Source organism: Larus michahellis, chromosome 9, assembly GCF_964199755.1.
Source record: "Larus michahellis chromosome 9, bLarMic1.1, whole genome shotgun sequence".
NCBI lineage: Eukaryota > Metazoa > Chordata > Aves > Charadriiformes > Laridae > Larus > Larus michahellis.
In genome coordinates, this window is record NC_133904.1 from 31,637,597 (window position 1) to 31,665,169 (window position 27,573).

The following is a 27,573-nucleotide window of genomic DNA, read 5'->3' on the forward strand; positions in this document are numbered from 1 at the left end:
AGCTCACGGTAGTATACTGTGTTTTGCAATTTTTCAGTTAAAGCACGTCTTACAGTGAAAAATACAGTTTTAAAATTATAAATTAAAATTATATAATTAAAAATTATAGTTATTTGGCGTAAAATCAAAAGCTCATGTTGGATATGTGCTGCTAAAAGTTGGTCAAAATGGAGTCATCTTACTTTATAAATAAGCTATGTATATCTGCCTCATCCTCAATGAGCTAGGGTTAGGTTCATGTTGGTTGATTTTTATTTTTTTTTAGACAAACAGATGATTAAAGGCAAATTCTACTACCTTCTTTCATCTAGTTAGCAAAGATGGTATATAATTATTTTTAATCTGCCATATGTCTGCAAAAATAAAAATAAGTTGCGTAATGTGTTCATAGTAGGAAATGAATTCTGCTACAGTTCCAGTATCATTCTTAATTCAGAGCTTGTTTCTGCTCTCAGATCAGAACTGAAAGAACTCCTCGATCAAAATCTATTTTTATATGTATCTTGAGAAATATCAATGTGAGAGATGGTCTCTTTGTTTTGTGGCTTGAGGAGAGATTTGTTACCCAGTGGTGACAAAGAAAAGCTTCCCAGAGACCAGAGGAGATTGCACAAAATCTGCTGCAGCTGAGAAAGCCAAGGAGATGACTGAATCCAGGTCCAAAACCAGGGACTCCTCAGACAAAACAGGGGGCAGAGCTAATTAAAAATCCCTTTTATTTCTTTTCTGTTTCGTACAGTCACTTTGACTTCTGTGTGTTTGAAATTTCATATTCTACTGAAGTCTGGCTTTTAAATTGAAGGAATTGATTGTTTTGGGAAAACTTCCTGTGAGAAAAGATCTAAGTAATCCATTTCCAAGACCTGGCCAACTGTTAGTTGTCTCATAAGTGGATAAGACCATTATGTAAAGTTTTCAGAGGGTAGCGAAAAATTTAGACAAGAGGCAATAAATGTCAAATATCTGATTTAAACTATTGTGTAAATTTTCTCCTGTGATTTAGGAACATACGTGACATCTAGTCAGTAACTTGTCTACAAACAGAAGACACTCAAAAATGTGGCTATGACATCTCTAAATAAGTGAACTATAGCATTAAAAAAAACCCAGGGACCATGTTTACAAACTTCCAAATCTTACCTTAAAAAATGGAAGGGACAATGACACCATCAATAGACTGGGTGTTCTGGAGAGTTTCATCCACTGAGATTTTAGTAAACAGTTAACTCCATGCCACCTATGGTTCAGCAGAAGGAAGAAAAAGTAAATAAAAGCATGGAAAGAGGAGGTTGGAGGATTTCTGGGCTTGCTGGGTCCTTTGGTTGTGATTGGCAAGCGTATAGCACTGTCTATACATGATGCACAATGTAGGAGTCTTCTGTGCATTGTTGATAGCTTGGTGCACTCTCTGTAATCAGCATGTATTCTGAACACATCGAGAAAAAAAGAGCTGATGCTACTTTGAAAGTTAGACTTGCATAGCAAAGTTTTGAGCTTGAACTTCTTGTCTTGGTAGCTGTCCTGGTCTGAGAAGAAAGATTGTTGTTTTCTGCCTGTTTGGACATAGATTTCATTTTTGTGTGGCTGGTAGTTTAGATGTAGTGAGGAGAAAAAATGACTTTGGCTTGCTTAGTTTTTGGAGTTTTATTAGTTACTCAGTAACAGGTAGCCCCTACGGAAAGCCTAAAACCAAAACAAACTAGAAAAACTATAAACTCCTAAGAAAATGCCCCTAAAAATGCTCAGCAATACAGTAAGTTCACTTGTGTACATTTTCATCTGTGTGTGCTAGACCTGTCTTGTTGCAAACTTGCTTATTCTGTTTGCACCTACTCAGCAGCGTGAAAATGAAAACTATAGAAGGCTACAACCCTCTCAATGGTTACAACCAGTAGACCATGAAAATTTGGCTTTTGTTGTATTTTCTTCCAGCAGTTTCACAGAGTGAATTTAACTCAGAGGAGCAAACTGTAGCATCATTACTAGTGGTGTTCTTGATCAGTTTAGCTGAAAAGAAAAAAAAAAAAAAAGAAAAAACAAAACAACTTGCAACTTTCCAAAAGAAAAACCTCTGCAATGGCATGTGTTCACTGCTAGCTTTAGGTGAGTAGGTTGGACCTAGCATTGGTCATTTCATTTGGATAATGGACCTCCAATTATTGTAGGCCTACAATTACCCTGGAGGAGTGTCATTGTATGAAAGATACCTGTTCAGTTAGCCTTTTTTACAGAGGTTGCTGATGTACCTTGTAGCATATATTTGTGCTCATGTCTTTAAAATATTTAAAGAGTAAGAGACAGACTGACCAGATGAGAGATGAAGATAGGAAGGGAACTTTACTCTGCTTGTCTAGAATGGCAGCCCTATGGGGGGGGAATGACTTAATATCTCAGTTTTCCTACGGGGCAGAAAAATTTTGGTGAAATGTACCAATAGGTTTGGAAAAGTAAAACTCACTTAAAATATGTTTAACTGCATTGTTTATACTTGTTTGTAAATGAAAAGCTAAACTTGAATGGGTTGCATTGTAACTACAAACTTTTGCAGTAAAAACCTTTTTGTTATCAGCTCTTGGAAGTAATAATAAAAAATTTCTGTGCTCCTCCCCCCATTTTTCTTTTCATTGTACTCTTATGTATTCTTTGTTATCTGGACTTTTCAATGTGAAAAAAGTTTCAGTGTGGTTTCTCTTACCTGAGCTTATTACTGTATCTTTAGTTTCTAGCTACTGGGTTTTAAGTATAGAGTTTGTTCTTACTGTGCTTATAGAGGCTATGAAATAATAATTAGAAATCAGTTTCTAGAAATGTTGCCTCTCCTTCCAAAAATAAACTTGCCTTTTGCAAGTTTGCTAATATTGGAATGAAAGTATAATGAAGAATGGCATTAGGTGGCATTCATCACAGGGTACCAGTTCAAAATGTGTGTCCGGCACTGCTGTTGTACCAATTATCCCTGACCTTTTTTCTGACCTTGGGGTATGATATTTATTAAAGAAGACTGATTCAGGAACATTTTCTCTCTAATATTAGTTTAAGCAAATTTCTGCACAGAGCTAACTGCTCTGTTATGGTGGTTTCTGTTACACTGCTAAATTTAATTTAAGTTTAATTTTTTCAGAAATCTTAACTAGTGCCCTCTCCTATATATCCAAACTATTGCAACTGCAGTGATAATACGTGCTATTATTTCTGTAGTCTTTCACTACTGGGAAAACATTACTATAAGGAACATGCACACAGGTTCTTTCTGCTTTAGATTTCAGTGTAAAGTATATTTATCAAATACTTAATATGGTCTATTAGTACACATGTTTTGGGCTATTTTTTAATCTGCCCATCAATATCAAGTCAGTACAGTGAGATGGATAATAGGGACAATTTAGGAACTTCTGAATTTGATTTTATTGAGAGTTTCTACACTGTCATTACTATCTCCATATTAGCAGTACACCTTGAGAGACAAAGAGAAAGAATGAACCTCCCTTGTTCAGTTTCAGCATCTAATGTGAACCTTTTATGCAAGCCATCTCAAGTGCTGCCACCATTTGTTTAACTTCTGTAAGTTAAAAAGGAGTTGAGGCAATGGAATATTACTGCTTTTTAATGACTTTGATAATTTTCAGATGACGTTCAGGCACTTCCTTTAATTTAAAATATACTTTTTGAATAAAAGAAGTAGTAGGTGCATATTTTATATCAAAAGTTCATTAGAATTCTGATAGAAATGTTATAGCTTTAGGAATTGTGTGTCTTCTGCTTGAAGACATAGCTTAAAATTAAAAGGCTGACTTCTATGTTTACCTTTTCATTGATGTTATTAAATAAATTCTTGAGAGTTAGTTAGGTTTCTGCGTGCACAATCCTTACTTACCTAAAACACATTCAAATAAAATTCTTAAGTCAAAGCATATCTGCCTTACTGAAAATGTTGTGAATCGTTTTGTCTGTGGCAGTTTTGTAAATAAACTGATTTTTGGCTTGCTTACATCTGTCTGTGAATTGATGGGATTTATCAGTGTTAAAATCCAAAAATGTGGTAGGTGCATTTCTAATAGATCATGATTTGTACTCAACAAAAATGGTGTTTGAGTAGCCTTGTTTGCTGTCTTTCTGTTGAACAGCGCGTCATTGTCTTTATCATTAAGTATGGAGGGGTTTTGCTTACAGTCAGGAATTGTGGACTAATGAGACTCACATGTATGATCTAAGTGCTTTGAGATTATCGCAACTATAACAGCAAGAGCTAAACAAGGATCCCCATAATAAATTTACTGGTTTTGCCATCAGGGCATTAGTGTGCGATTTAAGTTTGCTTTTATTGCTAAATATAAATATGGGTTGTATAAGGAAAATCTATTTATAGTACGATTCAAATCGAGTCTTAGCAAATTACTTTAGTCCAGAGAGCTCCATAAACAGTCCCAAGGCTATTTAAAAATAGGTATTTGTGGTGTAATCGGTTTTTACTGTGTATGCATTTTGGCTTATGATTTTTGTAATTAAAGGAGTAATATTAGATAATATATTATTCTGGTGGCTTAGCATGAAAGCAACAGCTGTAGTATGCGGAGGTTTTACTTGTCATTTCAGAGAAATTCTACTTCCAAGCAGGGTGAAGGAGAAGTGGTGAAAAAGGGATGGGGAAATGGAATTAAAGCAGCCTTTAACCTCCAGGCTGCTTAGACTGGATTCTACAGGTTTTTAGATGGACAACACCCATCAGCATGAAGGGAATGAAAAGGCTCTGAAAACACCTCGTAACTAATAAGTGTATGGATGTAAAGACAAAAATTCAAGTACAGTATACATTTGAATAATTGTTTTCTAGAGCAAGTATTGAAGGTTGATTAGTTGTCTTTCAAGCTGATTCTCTGATCTTGGTATGCACGAGGTTGTTCACATGTATACATAGAGCGTGTAAGTACTTACGAATGTTTGGTGAACTAGACAGACATAGAGAAGTGGTATTGTGAACTCTGGACTTTGCATATATTGCTGCTGCTTTGTCTGATTCAAAGTTGTTACTTGCCATTTTACTTCCTTTTTTTTCCCGAGACAATAATTTTGTGTGAATAAATATGGAATGGCAATGGCATACACATGTTCTTAAAAATGTCCTTTAAAAAGATAGCGCTATATAATTGTTACTAATTACATCTGAGTTTGTCATTTAATAACTTATACAAGGCTAAGGAGAGTTATGCGTCCCTTTTATTAGTGTAAGTGCTTCAAAATGCATTTCAGTAGTATGATAAGTATTCTCTGTAAGTTCTTCTGGAAAAGTATTACATAAAATTTTGAATGAAAAGTATCAGAACATTTTTCAAGCTTAAGCATTTTTAAAAGTTTTAACAGTAGTGTTACTTTACTCATCAAATTCTCTTAAGATCCAAAAATGAAGTTCTAGTTTTTTGTGACTTAAGACATAGCAGAGTGCCTATTTCCTTTTGAATTAAAAAACACATTGCCCATTAATGATGATGAGAATTAATGGAAGTACTGAGGATTATTCTAGAGCCTCATGAGCTTATATTTGTAAGCTGCATCATCTGATTTTATGCCAGCCAGTTGCAGGACTGTGCCAGTTGGTTCAGACATTGAGGCTGTTATATTGCTTTCTTTAAAGCTGTTTCTGTATGTTTCATCACAGGACTCTGCAGGTACCCAGAACAGCTATGGAGCTCATACAGAGTCTACGTTATGGAGTTTCTTTTTCTGGGAGTTGACTTGGCACAGTTGCTTCTGAAGCTTTTAAAAGCCTTTAGAATGCCAGAAGCCTTTTTTGAATGTCCTACGTTGTGAAATAGATTTTTAGAATTAAAACAAAGCTATTTTGAGAACCAGAAAATTGGTCATAGTAACCAGCCTCTCTAAAAGTGTCATCCAGAAGGAGGCTGCAAAGTTCATGTGGTAGAATTTTGTATGAGTTGAAAGTTACCCACAGTTCTGAATTTATTTACTTTTTTAATTCACACTGAATCTGAAAACGATTCTATTTTAATGAGGTATGTCTTGCTAGATGTTAAGGCCTATGTTGCTAGAGATGGATAGCTGAGTTTTGGCTAGATCTGTGTCCAGTTGCTGAAGTTAGAGAAACTCCTTTTAAACTCAGAGAAAGGATATTGGTGCATTCGTTTACCAGCTACATGCGTAGTAATGAATGATATGCAAGGCTAACATAATTTGCATTTGGACAGTTGAATTTTCTTTGTCAGTGCTGACATTGTTATAATGCAATTATTGTGAAACACTTCTATTGGAAAAATTTTCTACCGCAGTACTGTTTACTGCGGTAATGCACGTTGGCTTTAATATTTTAATAAGTATACATGATGAATGTAAAGGAAAGAAAAGAGGTGAAAATCACTGTTGCAGTTATGACTTGGTAACACATTAATTTAACTGGCATTAGGTCAAAATGGTTATTTTGCGGGTAGGGATGTTTTCTGTTCCAACCTGTCCTAGGCAGACAGTGTAGAATAGACAGTCTTCTAACCTCAGCACGGAGACACTGTCCGAGGTTTTTTACTAGTGGTTGTCATCTTGACTGTGACAATCTAACTAGTTTACTTTCTGCAAAGACAAGACAATAATGCTACAGGTTATGACGTAACAAAACAAATCATGGAAATTCTAATTTTCTTGTTGCATGATCAGGAGAAAATGAGATTCTCTGCTCAGCATACCCAAAATAATAGTGCTGAGTTACAAAGTACTGATAGCATTTTAGCAGTAGACATATATTAGCAGTTAAGCAGGTATGTGACTGCGTAAGAAGCCAGAATCTCAGTTGCTGTATATTTTCCATAACTCTTTACACTTTACTGATCTTTTTAGTTTAATAATCTGTGACAGCTTAAATTAAGGATCTAAACCAGGATGTCCAACAACAGAGGGACGGGAGAGGCCAGCGATCCCTGTTGGAAAAAGAGGTTAAAAAGATTTCTAAAAATGATAGAAAAGCTGTGTCAAAAGAAAGGGGTAGGAGGACATTACATATGGACTTGACAATTAACCCACCAACTTCACTTTTTTTTTTAACACTCTTTTCCATTTTAAGTCCCAGAATCCCAAAAAAAAAAAAAAAAAAAAAAAGAAAAACCCTCAAGGTGACTTGAATGTGCTGTAACCATTTTCTCCAGCGACTTGTTAAATGCTTTTGCAGTACTTTATTTGAAGTACTTTTGCCTTGAAACCATAGTCGTCTATTTTTCAATTACAGTAGGTTCTCAATGTTTTAAACTTATCTGGGGGAAGGCTTGTTAATGGCAGTTTAATGGATTCCTGCCCCAACCCGTGTTTTATTCTGAAGTCAAACAATGATGGGTTTTAAAAAGGGTATTGGTGGTATTACTCTGTATTCATTGTGTTGTCTTTATCTGAAAATCTGAAAGCTCTTTAGATAAGTGGGCACTACTCCCCATTCCATCATTTAACAGAGGAGTAAACACATGCCATAGTTCTGCCCTCTTTCAAAGCTAGCACTGGGTGCTAGGGTATGCTGAAAGAGCAGTCTTGCTCCAGCAGCTGCCTTTTTTTTTTTTTTTTTTTTTTTAATTAAAGCTTGTAATAAATTCAATGATCGAGTTTAACTTTGTGGCTAGCCCAAATCTTTATTTGACTTTCTAGAGGGTCTTCATGCAACAGGCTGTACATGAGCCAAGAGTATATTGCAGGCTGAACAGCCAGCCAGGCTGAAGCCAATTTGAAGCCAACTACCAGCCAGTTTTCGAAATTCTCGTTAGATTTGGCTAAGGCAGCGCTTGCCTTAGTGAAGGTGTTTGGGGGGTCTGAAACGCTGCACTAATGCAACTGTGGTGGCTTCTGAGTGACCTGTGACGTAAGAAGGGCAAGTTCATCTGTCTGAAAAAGACCTAATAGGCGTTTCTTTCATTTTCTTTATACTAGTTGAAGGAGTAAAAAAATCCTGTACGTGCATCAAGAAAACAAGTTTAAAAGCATTACAATCGCCTAGGTTGTAATGGACCTTTTATATCCTCTAGTCCAAAGGTATTGTCCTTTTTTATTGGCCTTTTAGGAATCCTGAAATTATATTTGCGTGTAAGTTTTCTTGGGGCCTAGTATGAAATGATGCTTTATAATTACAGTGGAACTAGGAAAGTGTCTCTGTAGTATTCCAACTTAATGCATTTTTGTATACAGAAATACCTAGAAAGAAAAAAGTTGAAATATTCAAACCAGATAGAGCTGTGTAGTTCTCTGCTATCTAGGGAAACATTCAGACTACTGGCATGTGTTGGGGGAGAATACAGCACCACTTTCAATTTAGGAAAGGGTCACATGCAGTGTGTAAGATTCTGAAGCGTGGCATCACATTCTGTCAGCACAGTTTAAAGAAGCTTATAAGAAATCTAGAATTTACTCTGTGTATTTATAAAATCAGGTGGAGTTACTTATTGTTCAGTTGATGGACTCATTCTAGATAATGAGTTTGCTTAATCTAAATGGAGCAAAAGTCCTTACAGAGGGGCAAATGTCAGGGCGAGTGACAGAAATACCTTGAATAGGCACTGTTGTGTGTAACTGCAGCAATTACCAGACTTGCTGGATACTGTGCTTGTTACACACCCTGGGCAATTGCTGCATGTTGCATTCTTTTCCCCTCTAGACCATCTTTCTAAGTATCTTGCTTATTTCTTCCAGAGAAAGAGACATCTTGTTTTATTTATGTTCAGCTTGTTCCTTGCATACTGTGTTGAGATTTATTGCATGGTGGGTTTGGTGATGTCTTTACAATGGACACCTTCAGCAGTTGGTTGAATGCCTTTTTCAGATAAGTCAACTGAGACTAATTTGAAGGTATTACTATTTTTCTTAAAAGTTTCACCAACAGGGAAGAAACTTTTTGTTTTTAATTTTAGGTTTTTGTTCTACACAGCATTCAGTAGGTTAGTTTTGGGGAGAGCTAAGCAGTTTAGGTGTATTAATCCCATATAAACACTTGTCTGTCAATATTTTATTCTGTGACTTGTGTAGTTCTCATTTAGCTTAATTTTTACAGAAGACTGTTTCTAGACAAATATAAATATTTTCTGATGCAAATATGCTCTAAGTTATATGGTACTGGTCAAGTTTCAATGTTCCTATTAAGATTTTCATGCAAAAGGGCAATTTTAAATGTATTTTTAGCATACTGTAATGAATGAATAAGCTATTGAACTGGAAAGTACTATTGCAAATACAAGATCAAAGAATGGATGTCAATGATAGACAACAGAAAATATCATGAAACAGAAGATTTTGCCTGTGAAAAAGTAGAATAGTTTAGCTGAGGAAGCAAACTAGTCTTAATTAGATTCATAGACGAGACTTTATATGATCTGTGGGGTGTTTTTTTTAACCTATGCTTAAACTTTTGCTATTATGATGTTAATTAGAGGCATGCTACCAATAAACATACTTTGATCTTTATAGCTTATTTTAACTGTAAAATTTTACCAGTTTTGTGGTATAGATTTTGTAATGTCAGCTCGGCCTGAATTTGATTACTTTTATGCTTCTAGGAATTTTGGAGAATATAATTTTAGGAATGTATTTTGTGTATTGGCAAGTGTTGACTAGTTTTATACAACGATTTTTTGCATCTGTCTCCAGAGCATCTTTGGCCATTCATAATGCATTGGGCTTAAAAGACTACGCGTCTGACTTTGCATGGCAAATGCACTCTGGCAGATTACATTTCCTACTGCTGTGCTGCAGGCAAGTTTAAATTTCAGGGAGCATATTGAGACCTGGTCGGTCAACATTTTTAACACAACTTCATGTCAGTATCTCCGTTACATTTCTTCAGAAATGTAGCACGGTACCACTGTAGCACTGGTGGTTCCTCTAATTATTGAGCATTATTGCTCAACATAATGTAGCTGAGCTGTTACCTTTGTAATATATGTAATTGCAAAATTGCTCTCACATTCTAAAAAGTAGCGATGCTAGTTAATTGTAATACATTTGTATTGCTAGATTGTTTGAGTTTGAATACTCTTACATTTTATAGGGTTCTGCAATTAGGGTGAAGTTACTTTTAATGACAAATAGAAACAGATGTGAGATATTGACAATGTAGGTTAACAATAATTCTAATAGTGACATATTTTGAGTAACTCTAATTCAAAATCCTAGAATTATTTGTATTCTGTAAAAATAAAACAGCAACCTTGAGAGAGTTATTTTTGTTTAGTCCTTTTCAAAACATACTGCAGAAGATAACCTCTGATGTGATTTTGTTGTGTTTGTCTCAGTAGAAGATCTCTGCATATTCCACTCCTGATTTCTTTTTTGGAGGAAAAAGTGATTGAGGCTAAGATTTGTTGAAAATATTGTAACTAGTATATCTATCAGTGTGTGCCTTAGCTCATCCTCTTTCACCCTCTCATGGAAGTATATAAACTCATAATATTGTTATTTAAAAACCCACATACATACTGTACAGTCTCTTCCAGATGGATGTCTAAAAATAAATAAGATACTGGAGTTCTTCAAGTTAGATCTATATTATGTTTCTTCTCATTTTCTCAGTGATTTCTGTATTTTTTTTTCTTCTATTTTCTGTTAATGCATTAGGTATTCCTTCTGTTGTTGAAGAGGATTCTATTTAAATAATTATAAGTCAGGTATATAAAATTGTACAACAGTGTCTATGTGCCTGTAACTCCATAAATATATTACTGGAGTCTTTCTTTTTCATTACTGGAGTCTCTTTCTTATTACTGTCAGACTTTCTGCATTTTTTCCTACAAATTTAAGTTACAAAGAAAAATAGACATATCACACTGAAATAGGGAAAATGTTCAGTTATTGTCAGGATTATTTTCATTTTAAACAGAAAAGATTTCTAAACATAATAGGGGAAAAAGCAATCTTATTGACAGCATTCCTGCAGGAGCTTTATCTTCCTCAAGTGTTTACAGTGAGGGTTTTTGGAGACCTTGGAACTACAGTGATATCACTGATGGCTTATGAGACAAAGCCCAACGTAAAACTTCAGTTCACCACTTATCAGGGGATGTGTGAAGGCTCTTGGGCCGAAAGGTTCCTTAGGTCACTCTGTAGAAGCTGTCAGTCAGCCTAAGCAGAAAAGAGAATGTATTTGGGTTTTTCCTCGTAAAAGAGGGAGGGAGAAATAATTCAACTTTAAGGGGGTACAGCATTTTCTTTCTGTCATCGTTACATTGCCAAATTATGTAGCTTGAAACTCTGCAAAAGTTATGGATAAAATAGACCTGGATGGAGAACACGAAAGGTCCTTATGCGTAATTTAAGTTTGAATTAGGTTGATTTAAGAACAAAACTAAATTTCACTGTTACTGTAGGCAGGTTAAAATCTAGCAAGGTGTTGAATCAACTATTTGGAAATCAATTAATGATTTCCTTACCAAAAAACCCCACTATATCTGATTATTTACTCCTGAAAAAATACCACTTTTGTCAGACATTCCAAAGATGCCTCATAATTTCTTCATGTGTAAGCACTGCTCGTTACAAGATGACCTTGACAAAAGCATATTTTATTTTAAAATCTTCTTTACTAGAGTGAAAACCTTAAAGGGAAACTTACTAAAACTTTGATTTCTTCTCCTAATGGACTACCACTCTGAAGGAAGCTAGAATTACGTTTATTGTGTCTTTTGAATATCTGTTTTCTGATGAAATAATATAGTCTATTACTAAGGAATGTACATTTCAGAAAAAGATGATATCTCTTCACTGAAGGCAACCATGATTTTCATTTAAAGCAGTAGCAACATATCTAAGCGAACAGAGTTTCAGTTTATTTCTGTGTTGTGCTTAAACTTCTTAAACAACAACAAAAAACACTTCTAAAATGTATTCCTAAAGAATGGGGAAGTTTCTTCTGGGCCCCACAGTTTAGGAAGGATGTGAAGGTCCTTGAAGGTGTCCAGAGGGCAACACAGCTGGTGACAGGGCTAGGAGGAATGTCCTGGGGGAGCGGCTGAGGACTCTGGGCTTGTCTAGTTTGGAGAGAAGGAGCCTGAGGGGCGACCTGGTGGCTCTGCAGCTTCCTGAGGAGGGGAAGTGGAGAGGGAGGTGCTGAGCTCTTCTCCCTGGGATCCAGTGACAGGACACCTGGGAGTGGTTCAAAGTTGTGCCAGGGAGGTTTAGATTGGACATTAGGAAGCATTTCTTTACCGAGAGGGTGGTCAAGCACTGGAACAGGCTTCCTGGAGAAGTGGTTGATGCCCCTGGCTATTAATAATGTGCTTTAACTTGGTCGGGTGGTTGGACTAGATGATCCTTGTAGGTCCCTGAAACTCAAATAGTCTATTCCAACTGAAATAGTCTAGTCTATTTGTGTAGCAGTGAGAGGAGAGAATGTAAGGGTATGGATAAGCTTTTTAAAAACTATTTTAGCAGTTTGCTGGAATTGCATTGCTGTTAGAGTTCTTATTGTTAGAAAAGTAGTTGAAAGGATCAAACATTCAAAGACAAAGCAATCCAATGGAACGTAAAACCCGTAGAGAAATGGTTCTTCATTGTATAGAGATACAGTCCAAGGTCTGCAAAAATTGCTGTAATTATGGCCGCAAAGTATAATGGAGGATAAAATTATATCATGAGAGAGAAAAACATAAAAACATTTTATTCTCAATTGAGTATCAGTTGTCAGGTATTGAAAACATGATGCACCACACAGGTTCATGTATGGGTGAGCCTGTAGATAGGGACTGACGTGAATGCATAGCTGACCTTGTCATTTGATATTAAGGCCACACATTTGCAAACGGCACCTGTATTTAAATATCTACTGAAACATCCATCTCTTGCCATATGGGGGTAAGTTGGTGTGTGTGAGAGGGAGTGCACATGCACGTATGTACAGACTTGCTGGTAACGCTATCCTGAACAGCTGCAGTACACTGTAGTCTGTTGGGTTTTTGTTTGTCTTCCAGAATAGCATAAATGATGTGGGTTTTTGCTTTGCTGGCATATCATAGGAACATTTAATGCTTTCTGAAATCATCTGTATGATTCTTTTGCACTGGAGCTTCACATAATATCAAGATTGTTTTTGAATTGTCACTGATAGTTTTTAGATACAGGTCATTAGATTTCATCCTTTGTAGGTTTTGTTCTGCAGAATTTTGGCAAATAGTGCTCTGTAATTTCCTGTGATTGTTTCATACTTGCTTTGTCTACATAGCTGCAGTATTATTTTCTTTCAGGATGAATACAATAAGTTCTTATAAATAAAAGTAAAACTCAACATTAAACAAATTATTATAGGGCAGGGGAGATGACTGACAAAACAGAAAGCACCGTGTGCTTGTTACTAAGCAATTGCTCATGTTCTGTTTGAAACCTCTTAGAGCACCACATTTATTATGCTGACTTACAGGCAGTTCTTCTCTTGCTTGTAGTCCGGTGCCTGATTTTGGAGTGCATTCTGCCCTCCAGATGTCAGAAGTAATATCTTCAATACAATTTTCAATTCTCTTACATGTCTAGCATCCCTGAGTTGGAAAAATCTGTTGATATTTTCAGGAAAGCAAAGCTTTAAACTGTCAAGAGTCTCCATAACTGGAGAGAAAATTGCATAATTTTTATTAAAAAAAAAAAAACCAACAACCAAACCCAACAGGAACCCCCAAAATCTTCGTTTAGTGACTTCATCTGCTGGAGGTGTCATCTAGCCCATGTAGTCATCAATATAGTCGTCAGCAAGCCCAAGATGATAGTTGCAACATGACAAAAATAGTCTAGAGTCTGTTCAATTTTTGATGTGTCTTGGAATTTTCTATGTGCCCAAAACATGTCTCCCACACCCTGCAGTTTCTTCACAGTTCATTTGTATTGAAGAACAGAAAGATCAATGTAAGCTTGGATATTCGTGTCTCTTGTTTCAAAAGTGCTCATGTAGTGTGGAAAGAATTTGAAATATCTGAGAATAAAATGCAAAGGTTTACTCCAAATACTTTACCCACTAGCTGTCTTTCAGTTGTGTCTTCTTTTAGTGATGTATACTGGAGAAATTATCCTAATGCTGCCAAAAGTTCAAAACATTTTGGAAATGGTGCACGAGGATTCTTAAAGTATCACTAAAACATCAATCTAAGACATTTTTGCAAAATATTGATAATAAGGCAATGTTACTCTGAGAATTACGTATGTAGAAGCGTATAAAACCTGTGAAAGTATCTGTGGATTTTAATTGCACATTGTCATCTTTAAATAGGATTGCCGTAACTTTAGACTGATAAGGACTTTTTTAAAAAGTTGCTTATACATGGATGCGTTAAGAGTACACTTGGAAAACATTGATGGAAGAGTTTGTGGTTTTGAGCAAAGAATACTTTTGTTGATCTTTGGACTCCCAGAATTTGAATATGACGCAGTTTATTTTAACCGAAAGTAGGAGCTTTCTTAAAACGTGGTGGTTTTTTTTTTTCTTCCAAGGATTAAAGAGGAGTATAGTAGAATAAATGACAAAAAGCAGAATTAGAAACAATGCTCAGGCTTCTAAGACTACAACTACACAACATTTTTAAACAGATCTTTTAAATTTAGGCCATAATACATTAGCATATTCTTAAATAGTATTATAAGGGGTGCCATGAATCCAGATGCTTATCGGTAAAAGGGCTACTTCCGCTTTAGTGACACATTTTATGTTCCATTATTCTCTTTATAAAATATGAAGATGTATTCCTTCCTAAAACATTACTTTTGCTTGTAAGTGAAAAAATATTTTAATTTCAATAGAAGCAATCTGAAAACAAAAAAGAAAACGTTGCAGCTCCAGCTATTAACAAGTTGCATTTAATACAGAAACAAGTAACACTGTAGATCAAATATGTAATTGTTTTAAGTTTGTAGGAATGATTAGAAGTAGTTGAAATCCTGAACTCAATTATTTGATTACAAGAACAGTGACAAATAGTGACTGAATCAGAACAGAAGTTCTATTTCAAAAAAAAAAAAAAGGCAATCTAGTCTTCTATCTACAAATCAAATTAGCAGCTGTTATTCTGTAAAGTTTGTATCAGAAATTGCAGTAGAAAATTGCAGTAGAGAGTGCTGTGGTTTATCTTGCTAAAAATGAGCTCAGAAATTTGGTGGTTGTATTGATGTAGGTGGTGAAACGATGTGATCTTTAGTGATAGTAAAAAGAAACAGTAGAACTAGGTACTTGAAAGACGCGTAAGTGTTGTCAAGCAAATGCTTCATTATCTGTTGAAGATAAGTATGTGCATACAAATTATGATACTTCGTACGGGAGTGACCCTTATGCTCCTACCTACAATTTACTTTTAGAATTGTTGTGGGTAGTAGCAGAAATAAGGTCCTCCTTAGCTTGAAAAGATATTTTTCACTGAAATGCAGGGAGAACTGGAGGCTGCGTATTCTTCGTCCTTTCTGTACTCTTTCAAAAGAAACAAATATTCATCTATAAAGAGCAGATACAGAACTCTTAAATTGGACAAATATTCTCCCATCACATTTTTTTTTCCAAGTGCAATCTTGAAGCTTTCTCTACTTAACCAGAAAGCAGCTCCACCCCTACTGTATTGTATCTCCTGTTCTTTTATGAGTCCCTATTTCACAAGTCAGTAACAAAGAAAGGAGAATGTTCAGAGAAGTCCAAGGCAGAAGTATAACAACACCTCTCCTACGGTCACCAAGCACAGAAGATTTCTCTTCTTTAACATTTGCATTTCTGCAATTCTGATTTTCAGATTACTTCTTTCACCACATTTATCATATAGTTTTGAATATCTTTATAATGTACTTTTCTTGAAGTGAAATTCCTGTTTGCCAGTAGGTTGTTTTTTTTTTTCTTAGAACTTAGAACTTGATATAAGATATAAAAAGTACTGGAGAATAAGATGTGTATGGGTCTGTAACCTCTTGATTTTCTCCTTCAACTCTAGTGGAATAAGCTTTTCTGTATGCATGTATATATATAGACACACAATATTGTGTGTCTATATATATAGGGAGTTTTTTAATGTTGTCTTTTTTAGAAGAGGCTTCACTTTTACTATCAGTATTTCAAGTTAAGTATATGTAGTATAGTCTCTGGATTTAGCCTTTTGAAAATTATTCAATACGAACTTACTGTAATGATGGGCTAATTAGTTAAAGTTCATTGAGTTTAGCTAAACATACAGTGTTTGATTTAGATAAATCGGTGGTCTGTCAACCTTTTCAGACATAATCCTACTTTCAACATTATCTGACAGGTAGTCAGCCCATCAGGCCTGAGGATGCGCTCCGAAGCACCTCATCTCTTCACTCTTGACTAGTTATTTATCTTATGAAGCATAATTCACAACTGGCATATGGAAAGTGGGGAGGACTAGAGGAAGTGTTCCAAACCTTCCTTTCCTCCTTTCATGCAGTATGAAATGGTTTGTAGATGTGGCTGCAACTCACAGTTCAGTGTTTGGGGAATTTTGTTTCCATGGCACAACACACACAAACAAATGTGATGTTTCAGTTAATGTAAACGATCTCTTAGGGCTTTGTATACTGAAATATGTACATTTAACCATGCTCTCTTATCAGTAATATTCTGCAAGAAATTTTTGTTACAAGCCTTTTTTAACATTATGCATTTTCAGAATATTGCAAAATTCTGAAAGATAATCTTAAAAATGTCTTCACAAGAGAGGTATTCGCACTCTTTAGCAAAATAAGTTGGGGTTTTTTGATGCAGCTGGTAATATAAGGTAATAAAATCTGTAGATTTTATTTTATTTGAAAGGAAAATGATAAGTTGTTTCTAATTATCTGTTGTTGCTGCAGGCATACAGAAGAATGAGTATAAATCAGTCATTTACCAAAGACTGTCTGTCAGTTGGTAGATATAAGTCATTGGGTATGTGGTCTTCAAATTCATGTCCTGATGGATGAAACATGCTCGCTTGGTGAAAGCCACTGTCTTGAGAGAGCATTAAAGCACCCAGCAGCAAACCCTTTTTTCATTAAGCTGCTCAAGTAGTTTAATCCAGAAGGAACTTGTTCCTTGTCCATAGAAGAGAACTAGGTGCCTAAAAAAACCAAAAGGACCCACAAATATCATCTTTAACTACACAGGATTTTCTACCAATTCACTGTAGAAGTTTTAACTTCAATTGGAAGGGACGCAAGGGGAGAACCATTATGGTTTAAGGAGAAAAAGACTGCCTGGTTTATAATTAAAGTTAATTTTAAGCAAGGGAATAACTGATCTGAATAACTTGTACACATTCAAAGCTTATCCTTTAAATATTTGATGGATCTATAGGCACATGAAAACTATAATAGAGGGCTCCAAAATTGAACATATCTCTTTGCTGCCTACAGATGTTTTAATCCATATTTGGATTTACTATGCACTTGGAGAAGTCCGACTTTCCTCAGTGCACATGCTGCTAATTTGCCTGTTTTTTCCTAGACATGGCCAATCTTTTTACCCCATACAGAACATCTTGCAATTGCATTCTCCTTGGTTTTACATTTTTCTGGGCTGCGCAGAAGCAATGGAAACCTTTGTATGCAAACCCCTGTCACAATAAAACACTGTCTTATACAGAAACATAAAAGGAAAAATATTTAAATAAATAAATAAAAATCTAACCATACTTTTGAAAACTCTCCAAACCAGTAGTTATCTTACAGCCATAGACTATACAAATAATTGTTTGCATGGACCTCATCATTCTTGTATAACCCCATTTTTTTCTCATTAAAACGTTAAACTATATTTTTAACTACTATGTATATTTGTAGTTTTACTGAATCTGAGACCGGTGCTGCAGGTACTGTTGAACGGATGAAGTTACTTCTTAGGTATCTGTTATATTAATTACAGTATTAAGTGTTCTGTTTTACATGCTATATTTTTATATAAGTGCTATATTTTTATATAAGAATAACTGATGTACCGTCTTGATCCCGATCCCATTTTCAGAGCTAGTCTTCTGGATCAGTTTGAATATGATGGGGTGTTGTACAGTTCTAAGATTGCATGCAGGTATGCAGTCTTTAAATGTAGAAAAGTTCAAACTACTTGGTAATAATATGTCTGTGGGGAAAAAAAAGTTGTGGGTTTGGTTTTTTTTTAAATGGCAATCACTTGATACTGCTTTTGCTTCACCTGCTGGGAGTCTGTTTGTCCTACTGGAAGAATCTTGGTCTTTCATGAAGTCTTATTTTCAGATGAATGAAATAATGTAAGATTTCATTTTGCTGTAGCCTCATTCCTTTTAAAGGCATAGCCTTTTAAATGGAATAGCATGTATGAAAAAATAATTTTAAATAGAATTGCCCGTTTGGAAATTAGTTGCAGTCTGGTTTACATAATAGGATTTGAGTACTATGCAGAAAAAAAAAAGCATGGTTGCTTTCTTCGAGTGGAATCTTTTAAAGTGCTAAATAGTGCTTTGTGCTAAATTAGCATCTGAAGTCAGGGTTCAAGTGATGTCATTAACAATCTGGGGTTTGGCAGAAGGGTCCTGGAAGCTTTCATAGCGCTTTGTCCATACGATGCCCACTTGGTCCATATGTCCATGGATACCACTAGGTGGTACCATTAAACCTCCCTTTTTGAGAATGTTAAAACTGACTTACAATCAGTGAGTGTTTTAAAAGGACCTAAGTAAATATTTTTTAAATTATTTTTATTTTTCTAGTCTGTGACTGCAGAAATAAGTTACTACCCAGTTGGTTGAAATTGTTTCCACTAAAATAGGCAATGCAGTTTTTCTGTACTGCCACTGAGATTCCATATACTGGCAATTATGCAGACTTTCAGGTGTACTCACTCTGAAGTTTTTTTTGACTATGTGTCCCAGTTGCTGTCTACAATTCACTTTCATAGGATGTAATCAGTTCTCAAAAAAATAATTCAGGCTTTTAATATAAACTGCAAGCTTTGTATGTTTTTAACCAGTAGTGTCAATGAAGGAAAGCACTAGAACTATATTTTTCAAAATACTTTTTTTTTATTTTTATATAGCTTAATTATCTTCTTAGCAAAATAGTAATGTTTCTTCATTGGAGAAACCATCCATTTCAAACTATTATTGTGAATAAGGGGTAAGACCTCTTTTTTTCTAATTTACTGTGTTTGCTTGCAGTAGCTTATATTTTAGCTCTTATGCATGGATGCTTTTATACACTAATTAATCTTTTAGTACTGTCATAAGGCCATGCTGATTCTAACTCCAAAAATCTGAAACATTACTGTAAGTGGAGATCTGTTGTGAAATGATGCAACAGCAGTAAAAAACAATTGCACCTTGAAATTGTGGAGCACCTAGTAATGGATACAGGTGAAGTTTGTTATTGTGCCTATTTTCATTGACAGTAATGATTGTAGTAAAAGATTGGCAACAAAGAGAACTTTTATATTGATAATGGTTCCCTATCTTGTATTTTCTCTTGTGTCTTAACTTAGCAAAGGTGAAGCTTTTCATCTCGGGATGTACACGGTACAGCTGCAGACAGCAGGGGGAAGAGTTTGGTCAAATTGCCACTATAACAAACAGCTATAAAACAAAACAAAAAAATCTACATTACCAATGACAAATCAAAGCTGAAAGTTTGCCTTGCCTGTTGTCATTCATTGCCATTCATATTTAGAAAGCAGACTGCTGTGATAATTGATTTGATGGTCCAGCTTGAGTGGAAGCACTTCTGGGCATAGCATGCCTCAGAGATGCCAAAAAAGAAGAAAAGGTGGGAATGAAATAATGCACTACTTTCTCCTCAGAGGCATGTGGCCCAGTTTTGGAGAACAGAAAAACATGCTTTAGAAGAAGGAAGAAAAAAACTTAGTAACTCAGTAATAAATACAAAAATGACCATATAGCCTCAGTCAGATAAAAATAGGCATTCAGAGAGAGACAATGAGTGTACATATTTTACTGGCAGGTGAATAATAGGAGAATGCTGTGGAAATAATCTGATTTTTAACGGACTCTGTCCAAGGGAGTACCTTTTTTGCTGCTTTTTTTTGTGTAACAACAAAAGAGGTTCCCTTTCCAAAAAAAAACAACAAACGCCACACACAAAAAAACCCCAGCCAAAACAAACACTGCTCCCACCCCCTTCAACCCTGAAAAAGAACATTTAATTTTTTTAAGCTTTTCAAAGAGGAATTGATAGTTCGGAAGAAGGAAAACAAAGCAATTATTGAACTCGAAAGGCAATATGTGTGCTTGGATTATCTGAACTGCTATTGAGTTTATTTACTTCAAGCAATAGGTGATAATGAAGCTTGCCTCTGTATTTTTGACTAGGGGGTACTGCTCACCCATAGCCTCCTGCTGGTATGAATAACTTGGGACACTAAAGTGCTAGTTGATGAAAAAAGTAGATTAAAAAACTTTTTAATTCAATGCTTGACCTCTTAATCATGACTGCCAGTTTAACTGTGCACCCTGTCATCAATTTAAAGAACCAAACAAAACCAGATAAAAGACATGAGCTATTGAAGCACAAAACTAATCAGAACTGGTTTGTCTTTTGAGTGATGCTTATTTACTTGCAAAAACAGTGTGGTCCTTCAGCTTTGCTGAACTCTTTGTATTCATAGTCTTAAATCTCTTATACGCGGCAAAGCAGAAGTAACTGAAATTTACCGGTAAAGATTAAAAACAAGGAGCTTGATGAAGTAGCAGGAGGTTGTAAGTATGCTGCTCCAGGTCATGTATGAATATTACTCTCTTTAATATTCATTTTTTTGGAAGTACCTTGCCTGCCTTAATGAGATAATGGTTGGTGTAAGCATGCAAAATATTCTAGACATATAAAGAAAGTCTGTAAAAGACATTTGTTAGGAGAATATTTCAGATTTTCTTGTTTATCTATTATGACTTTTTTAATTCCTTTTTTATGTATTGGAAGCAGAAGCTCAGAGTTTGATAATCCATTAAGCATCCAAGAACAGGATAACACATATGTCAGTATTTCTCTGATTTCTTTCTAAGTATCAAACCACTCCATTTAATTTGTGGATAGGAAATTCAGACATCACATGAAGTATGAAACACGAAACACGTTGAATGATCTACACTGCTGCCTGTAGATCCTTTCTTGCTGTTTGAGGAGAGGAAGGAAAATGAAACACAGATGCATCAGGAACATTGACGCTTTATGAAGATTTAATAAAGAATTGGCTGGTCTTATTCCGTATGTGATTTTCTTCCTATGCAGAGGCAGAGTTTAGTGCAGTATTAAATGGCCTACATGTCAAATAAACTGATTCCAAATTCATCCCCTTAATATGATGTATATCCGATTTCCACCTCCCTCCCCTTGTGCAAGGAAATGAAGATGGCATCTGACCCTTACAAGAAATAATCCCTGCACAAATGTAAAAATTTATGTCCAGGACCCTTGATCCTTTCCGGCTGTAGTGGAGTATCAGCTTGCAATACCTAATTCACTGCCAAATGCATTACCTCTCATCGTGATATTTAAATTATTCACAGTCACTTTTCTATTTTTCCTCCCTTTTATATATTTTTCCCTTTTCTTTCCCAGTTGTGGCGTGTTTTCTGTCTGAGAAGAAAAGAAAACAGGGTCTAGCTCAGGAAAGCTGAGTTTCATCAGCTTTATTCCTTTATCTCTGTCATACCTGTCTTATGAACATCTGTAGTTCTTTTTTGCTTGATTGAAGAGGGATGATTACGGAATAATTAACTTTTTGCAAGGCAGTGTATGTGAGCAGGATCTAGTCATGCTGGTATCACCGTGCAAATGAACCACATTACCTATGATCAGTCTGAAATCCTGTCTATGTCATTTTTATATGAAATATTTTAAGAAACATGTATTTTTGCCTGCAAGGGAACCTCTTTTTGGTAGAAACCCAGTGTGCATATCGAGATTTTGGTTGGTTTTTTTTTTATAGTAGTACTGCCCCAGTTTAAGGGTTGTGTGTTTCGACACCCTGTCTACCTTTTAGAGACTTGCTTTACTACTCTACGTACCACTGAGATATTTTTCCCTACTGTGTTATCCCGCTGATGGCTGGCAAAGGCTTTCGCTGCTCTGTAGAAAGCTGTAGGATTTCAAGCATGGTATCTGTTCTGTCTCTAAGAATTTTCAGAAGGTTTCAAACCCAAATGACAGAAGGACTCGGGTGGCAGTGTTGTCTTTGCATTAAATCAGTCTTAGTGTCTGATTCTGCTGCCGTGGAGCTCAGTCGTTAGACTCTGATTTCTCTGGGGTTGATTTAGGTTACAACAAGCAATTACATACATTTTTGAATTTTTATGGTAAGTATACAGTGTCATCATTTGTATGACATTGCTAGAAATCATATGGTCGTTCTTAAGTAATCTGATATTAGTGGAGCAAACCTACTTCCCAGAATTTTATCTTTTGACAAATAATTAGCAGAAATACTTATTACAAGGTATAAATGTGTATTGAAGCGCTTATGTGCAAATGTATTTCTACCTATATAAGCATGCAAATCCTGCAGTATATTGTAGAATAGAGTTGTTATCGTGGTTTGAAGATGATCGCATTTTCTATAGATAGCCTAGACAGAAGTTATTGGCCTAAAGCATGCTTGCATTTCAACAATAAAACCCTTGCAATCTGCTCTTTCAAGAACTCTAAGGAAGCAGGATATGCTGACGACTATTTAGTGACTAGAATGTTACAGTGTTTTCTCCCCAAAAGATAAAACTGTCCTTTCTGGAGACTTGCAAAATACTTGAAAATTGGGGTATTTTTCCAAATCTCCCTTTTTGGCTTTCATGCTAAAGAAATTTGCAGAGCAGATTTTTCATCTTTTTGGGGAAGGGAGAAGGTGTTTTTCACAGTAGGGTCTAGTTGTTGGCAGCTGCTAGAAATTGATTTGAGTCTTAATGTTGAAGTAAATTCTTGGTATAAAGGTGGCTAGTTACTGCATCCATAACTATCTGATTACCTAGGGATAAAATTGATTTTGTTGTTACATGTCTGTGGAGCTTAACATGTTGATACTCTCTTTGCAGTAGTGTATATTTAATACCTATAGATTATTTCTTTTTCTTAAAATCTGAGTGTGTCTTGGTCTATGCTGAAAATGTTGCTTCTGTGCCTGCAAAAGGTTTTATGAAACTGTTTATTATAAAGTATTGTTGCATTTCAGTGGATTTTATAATTTAAAAAATTTTAATCCCACAAATTACACCCTGTTTTCGAGCTGTGAGAGTAAAGAAAAAAACTATCTTCGTTGTATGACGCTATTTTACAGTATTTCTTGTATTGTCTGTTAAAAGCGAGCAAGAGAATATTCAATATAGAAAAAATGCTGTATATAGTAAATTTTTTACTGTATTCAGTTTCACTTTTAAAGTCTGCAGATAAAGGAACCGTAGCATATAACTACTTCTAATTTCTGTGTTGTTCTCATGAAGATGAATACCCAGTTTAGATAAATACTGGTATAGACAGTAACTGAAAATTATAACATATCTGCCTACTTATGTTTGAAGGAGATGGCTGTTTGTATACGTTCTCAGAACAAAACTTCTGTAAGAAGTCGTACTTTGAAGGTAATGCTGAAGTTCTGTGGCAAGTGGGATGGTTGGATCGTTCAGAGTGAGCTGGAAATGATGTAGCAAGGAAGGTGGGACAAGTGGGAATTGAGTTCTGTTTTAGTTGTGAGAAATTCATACAGACAGCTTAGAAGGTGATGGCAAGAAGAATGCTCAGCTGATGAGGAGACTTGCCTGGATTGACCTAACTCTGGATCATTAGTACGTGGGTGCTGAGGTAGTCCAGATCTGAACCTTAGATAAATTTTGCATTACTCCAAAATCTGTGAATTCCCCTGCGTATTTGTGGGAAAGTGTGCACTTACGTTCAATGTTTTTGGAGACATTTGTGACAAATAACTGTATTTCCTAAGCACACAGAACTTGTCCAGTTTATCGGAGCTGGAGCTGGGAAAGTGCTTCCTGCTGAGCACATTGTAGTAAATATTAGCATACCTTGATAAAAATATAATTTGAGTAGTTTAGGTTTTTACTGCAAATTCTGTGCGAGCTATTGCATTAATAATGATTTCTGGGCCAGGCATTTGTAGACATTTCTAATGATTTTTAAATTGGTCAGCATCACCATCCTCCACTAATTGCATGTGACTCTTAGGCATGTCTAGTCAGCCCTGCACAAGGCTTAAGGCCAGAGAAAAGCCAGGAAATGGCCCATGCTCAGCATTTTAGCTGGAGAGCACTGTCTGTAAGTGGAAGATTGTAGCAACTGCTGCATTACTTAGCTTATATGCACATACGTGCTTATGCAGGCTCTGTCATGTAGTCTGTACATGTCCCTGTACACTGGGAAAAGTAATCAAGAGACCTTTTCACAACTAAGTACGTTTCCATGGAGCTGCTCCCACCACATTACCTACTTTATTCATACGGTAAGGGTTGCTGGAATTGCATAAAGTCCCCTTCATCTGTTGAAATATTCTTCTTCTGGCCATCTTCCTCCAAATGGTACTACAGAAAGGAGCGAGAACTGCAGTGGTGGTGATTTATATAGCCTGATGGATAGAAAAGTCTGGTCTGGAAGGGACCTCTGGAGGTCATCTGATCCAACCTTCTGCTCAAAGAAGGGCTGTAGATTAGGGTCTGCTTCTCTGTCAAGCTGTCTTGCGTATTTTTAGCAAAAAAGTTTCCAGCACTTGTCTGGAAAGATTGTAATTTTTAATTGCTGTCACAATGGAGTCAGGTTGTTTTTTCTTACATAAAGAAGGAATTCGCCCTGAAGGATCTCTTCCCTTTTTCCCCATGTCCTGTCATCATGCACCCGTGTGAGGATAGTGCCATGATCTTCTCTGTAACTACCATTTAGGTATTCAGATAATTCTTTATCTGTTAGGTAAAACCTAATCTGATCGCCAGGTGTCATAACATTTCAGAAAAGAGCTACGTGTTCTGTAACTGGTTAAATGTGCTTTCCATACTGTCACATCATTTTTAATAGTCATATGGATTGCTAAATCATAAAAACAACCCGTCCAAAGCTCTTCTCAAAGCAAAAGGGAGATCAGCACAAAAGCACCTTATTTAAAAAGGAAGAAAGCTATTGGAAGGTGACAGCTGGAATTCCAGTGCTTAATCTGTGTAATTAAAACTTTTCTAAGGAGCAGGAGAAGCAGGTTGGACTTGAGGTAGTTTTAGGAGTTAATTAGCAAGGTCTTTTTGAATATTAAGAATGCCTTTGAAGGATAAAGTTTTGAAAACTAGTTCAGGGCTTTCAAACAGCATAAATTAAGGCAGAAACTTTTTTTACACATATTCAAGATGCAGACAGAATCGTCCTCCCTAACCGTGCCATTTCCTTCCATCAGAAATATAATCATACATCCTCCTCAATGTCTGATCTTCATAAGGATTTATTAACTTACTAACAGTAAAGTGGTAATTTAACTAGAAATAATGTTTTGCAGGGGTTTTTTACACATTCACAATTGCAAATATTAAAGTCAGTAGCTCTTAAGTCATAAACTGAGTTTCTTTGCAGGCTGGATGCTGTAATATATTACCAATATTGAAAACAGCAACCTGTATGTTTCAAGGTACAAGGTGGTCACTTGGAAGAAATTACAAAAATTGCAGTAACAATAATAATTTATTCATTTCTCCAGAGTGTAGTGAATTTTATGGTAATCCAAAAGAAAAAAAAATGGTAGTGGAGCAAACGTCATATCTCTTCTCTATTATACTTCCATTATTTTTGGATGCCTTTTGTTCCATCTACCTCAAAATCATAGAGGGTCATGATGACTCTTGCCGTGTTTGTCATTGTGCCCTTGCCCAGATTCTAGCAATTTTCAGAATGAATTATGAAGAAATCCTTCATGTCATGTTATACATAGGAGTACCTCAGACAATATTTAAATGTAGCAGGCAAATCTCTGAGTAAAATGCTGCATGAGCAAGACTGATATATTTAAGAACATATTTTAGACAACCTGTCCGTGGTGCAAATTACAGATGTTAAGAGGTAAAACAATTTTAAAGTAAATGTCAAAACATCTTATCATTCAAAAAATACTGTGTCTTTTTATTATTCACTTCATCTTGATGCTGTATAATGGGAATATGCAGGTCTTAAAAGTAACTTTTGCTGTGCAGAAAATGAGACTGAAAAGTATGTGCCTATATGCGTATTATACATATGGAAACCTATGGTTTTATTTATAAAGACGCACACATACAGGTCTAAAAATTCTGTGCTGGCACAAATATTTCATGAAGCTATAAAATTTTATATTGACCCGAAGCAGATGTTAGCTCAAAGCTGACTCTGCATGCAGAAATAAACTAAAATGTCATATGATTTGTGTGAGAAAGCTAATATGTAGTTTCAGTTTATCAGTTTGTAAACTTCCAGTTTATCTGACTTGTAAATTTTCTTTTTACAATAATCCATGCTGCCTTATTCTTTTATATCCTCCGATATGTTGTTGACAAATTTTTGCTGAATAATATGCGTACTAAATACAAAGAAACAGTAAAATAATGAAAAAGAATCAAATTTGACAACTCAGCACTGATGTTAATTTTTAGTACAGATGATTAGAAAATTACTTTTGTATTGTATGTTTCTTTCTAGTGCTAATATAGCTCAAAGAAACTTTCCATGTCGTAACCCAGTTTATTCCAAGAAAAGTGAAAATGTGTTTGAGTAAATATTTCTCAGGTGCAAATAAATCATGCAGCCTTGTGTTTTTGCCATCCCAGACATGTTTTCTTTTGATATCTATCAAGTGTAGCTCTGCTACTTTCAGTTCTGCTACTTGACTTCCTGTAGAACTAGTGTCAAGGTTGGCAGGAGCAGACCGTTAGTCATTTTGACTTGTTAGTCTTCACAGCTACTTTTAATTACTATTAATTATCTGGTGTTTACATTCACATATTTGTATCCAAATAACATGTTTTTATCCATATAAGTCTGAAGCTTCTTTGTTGAGAATAATTAGTAATACTTGCTCATATCTCTCATCATAAATTAACATTATCTGCCACAAGCATAACTAAGTAAAGATAGTGATTTTATAAATAACAAAGGAAGTGACATCAGTCTTCTGATAGTCTTGATTTGTCACTCTCCATCTTTCTCCAAAGTTTAGAAATAGCCAAAATAACATTATACTGCTTCTTGCTTTCATGTGTTTTGCTCTGAAGTAATATCTATGCAGTGGTATTGGATAATGTGTTCTAAAACACTGTAATTCCATTAGACCATAAATCTGAATGTAAAGAAGTAATACCTTACAAGATCTGCGTTAACCATTAACCAGAAGAGTACTTGTTACCATCTCCAGGCAAAATAAATCTCTCAAATTCATTCGTAATACTTTTCAATAGTAAACTAGAGTTTATTACAGCAACCAAAGAAAAATACTTGCACCTTAGTTTCTGTTGATTTCAAAGAAAAGTATCTGAAACTACCTTTTTTTTGGGTCTGCAGAATATGTTGATAAACTGGTATCCAGTTTCATATCTGGCTGCATAATTCATAATCAAATCAAAGAGTGAATTAGTGTAGATTTTAGACAATCTTTGAGGAAGTTCAATTTGTAAGTGATTG

The 27,573-nt window shown here is 35.5% G+C and overlaps 1 protein-coding gene across 5 annotated transcripts in view; it reads left to right on the forward strand.

The window, feature by feature from the left end:
* Positions 1-27,573, forward strand: part of DIAPH2 (diaphanous related formin 2) — a 225,110-nt gene that overhangs the window by 165,692 nt on the left and 31,845 nt on the right. For 4 of the 5 annotated variants that reach the window (XM_074601955.1, XM_074601956.1, XM_074601951.1 and 1 more), the window contains one exon: positions 7,912-8,013. The exons of the other annotated variant lie outside the window; for it this stretch is intronic. In XM_074601955.1, coding sequence (XP_074458056.1) covers positions 7,912-7,985 — 74 coding nt within the window. In that variant the 3' untranslated portion in view covers positions 7,986-8,013. The remainder of the gene's footprint in view (positions 1-7,911; positions 8,014-27,573) is intronic. 5 annotated transcript variants of the gene reach the window in all.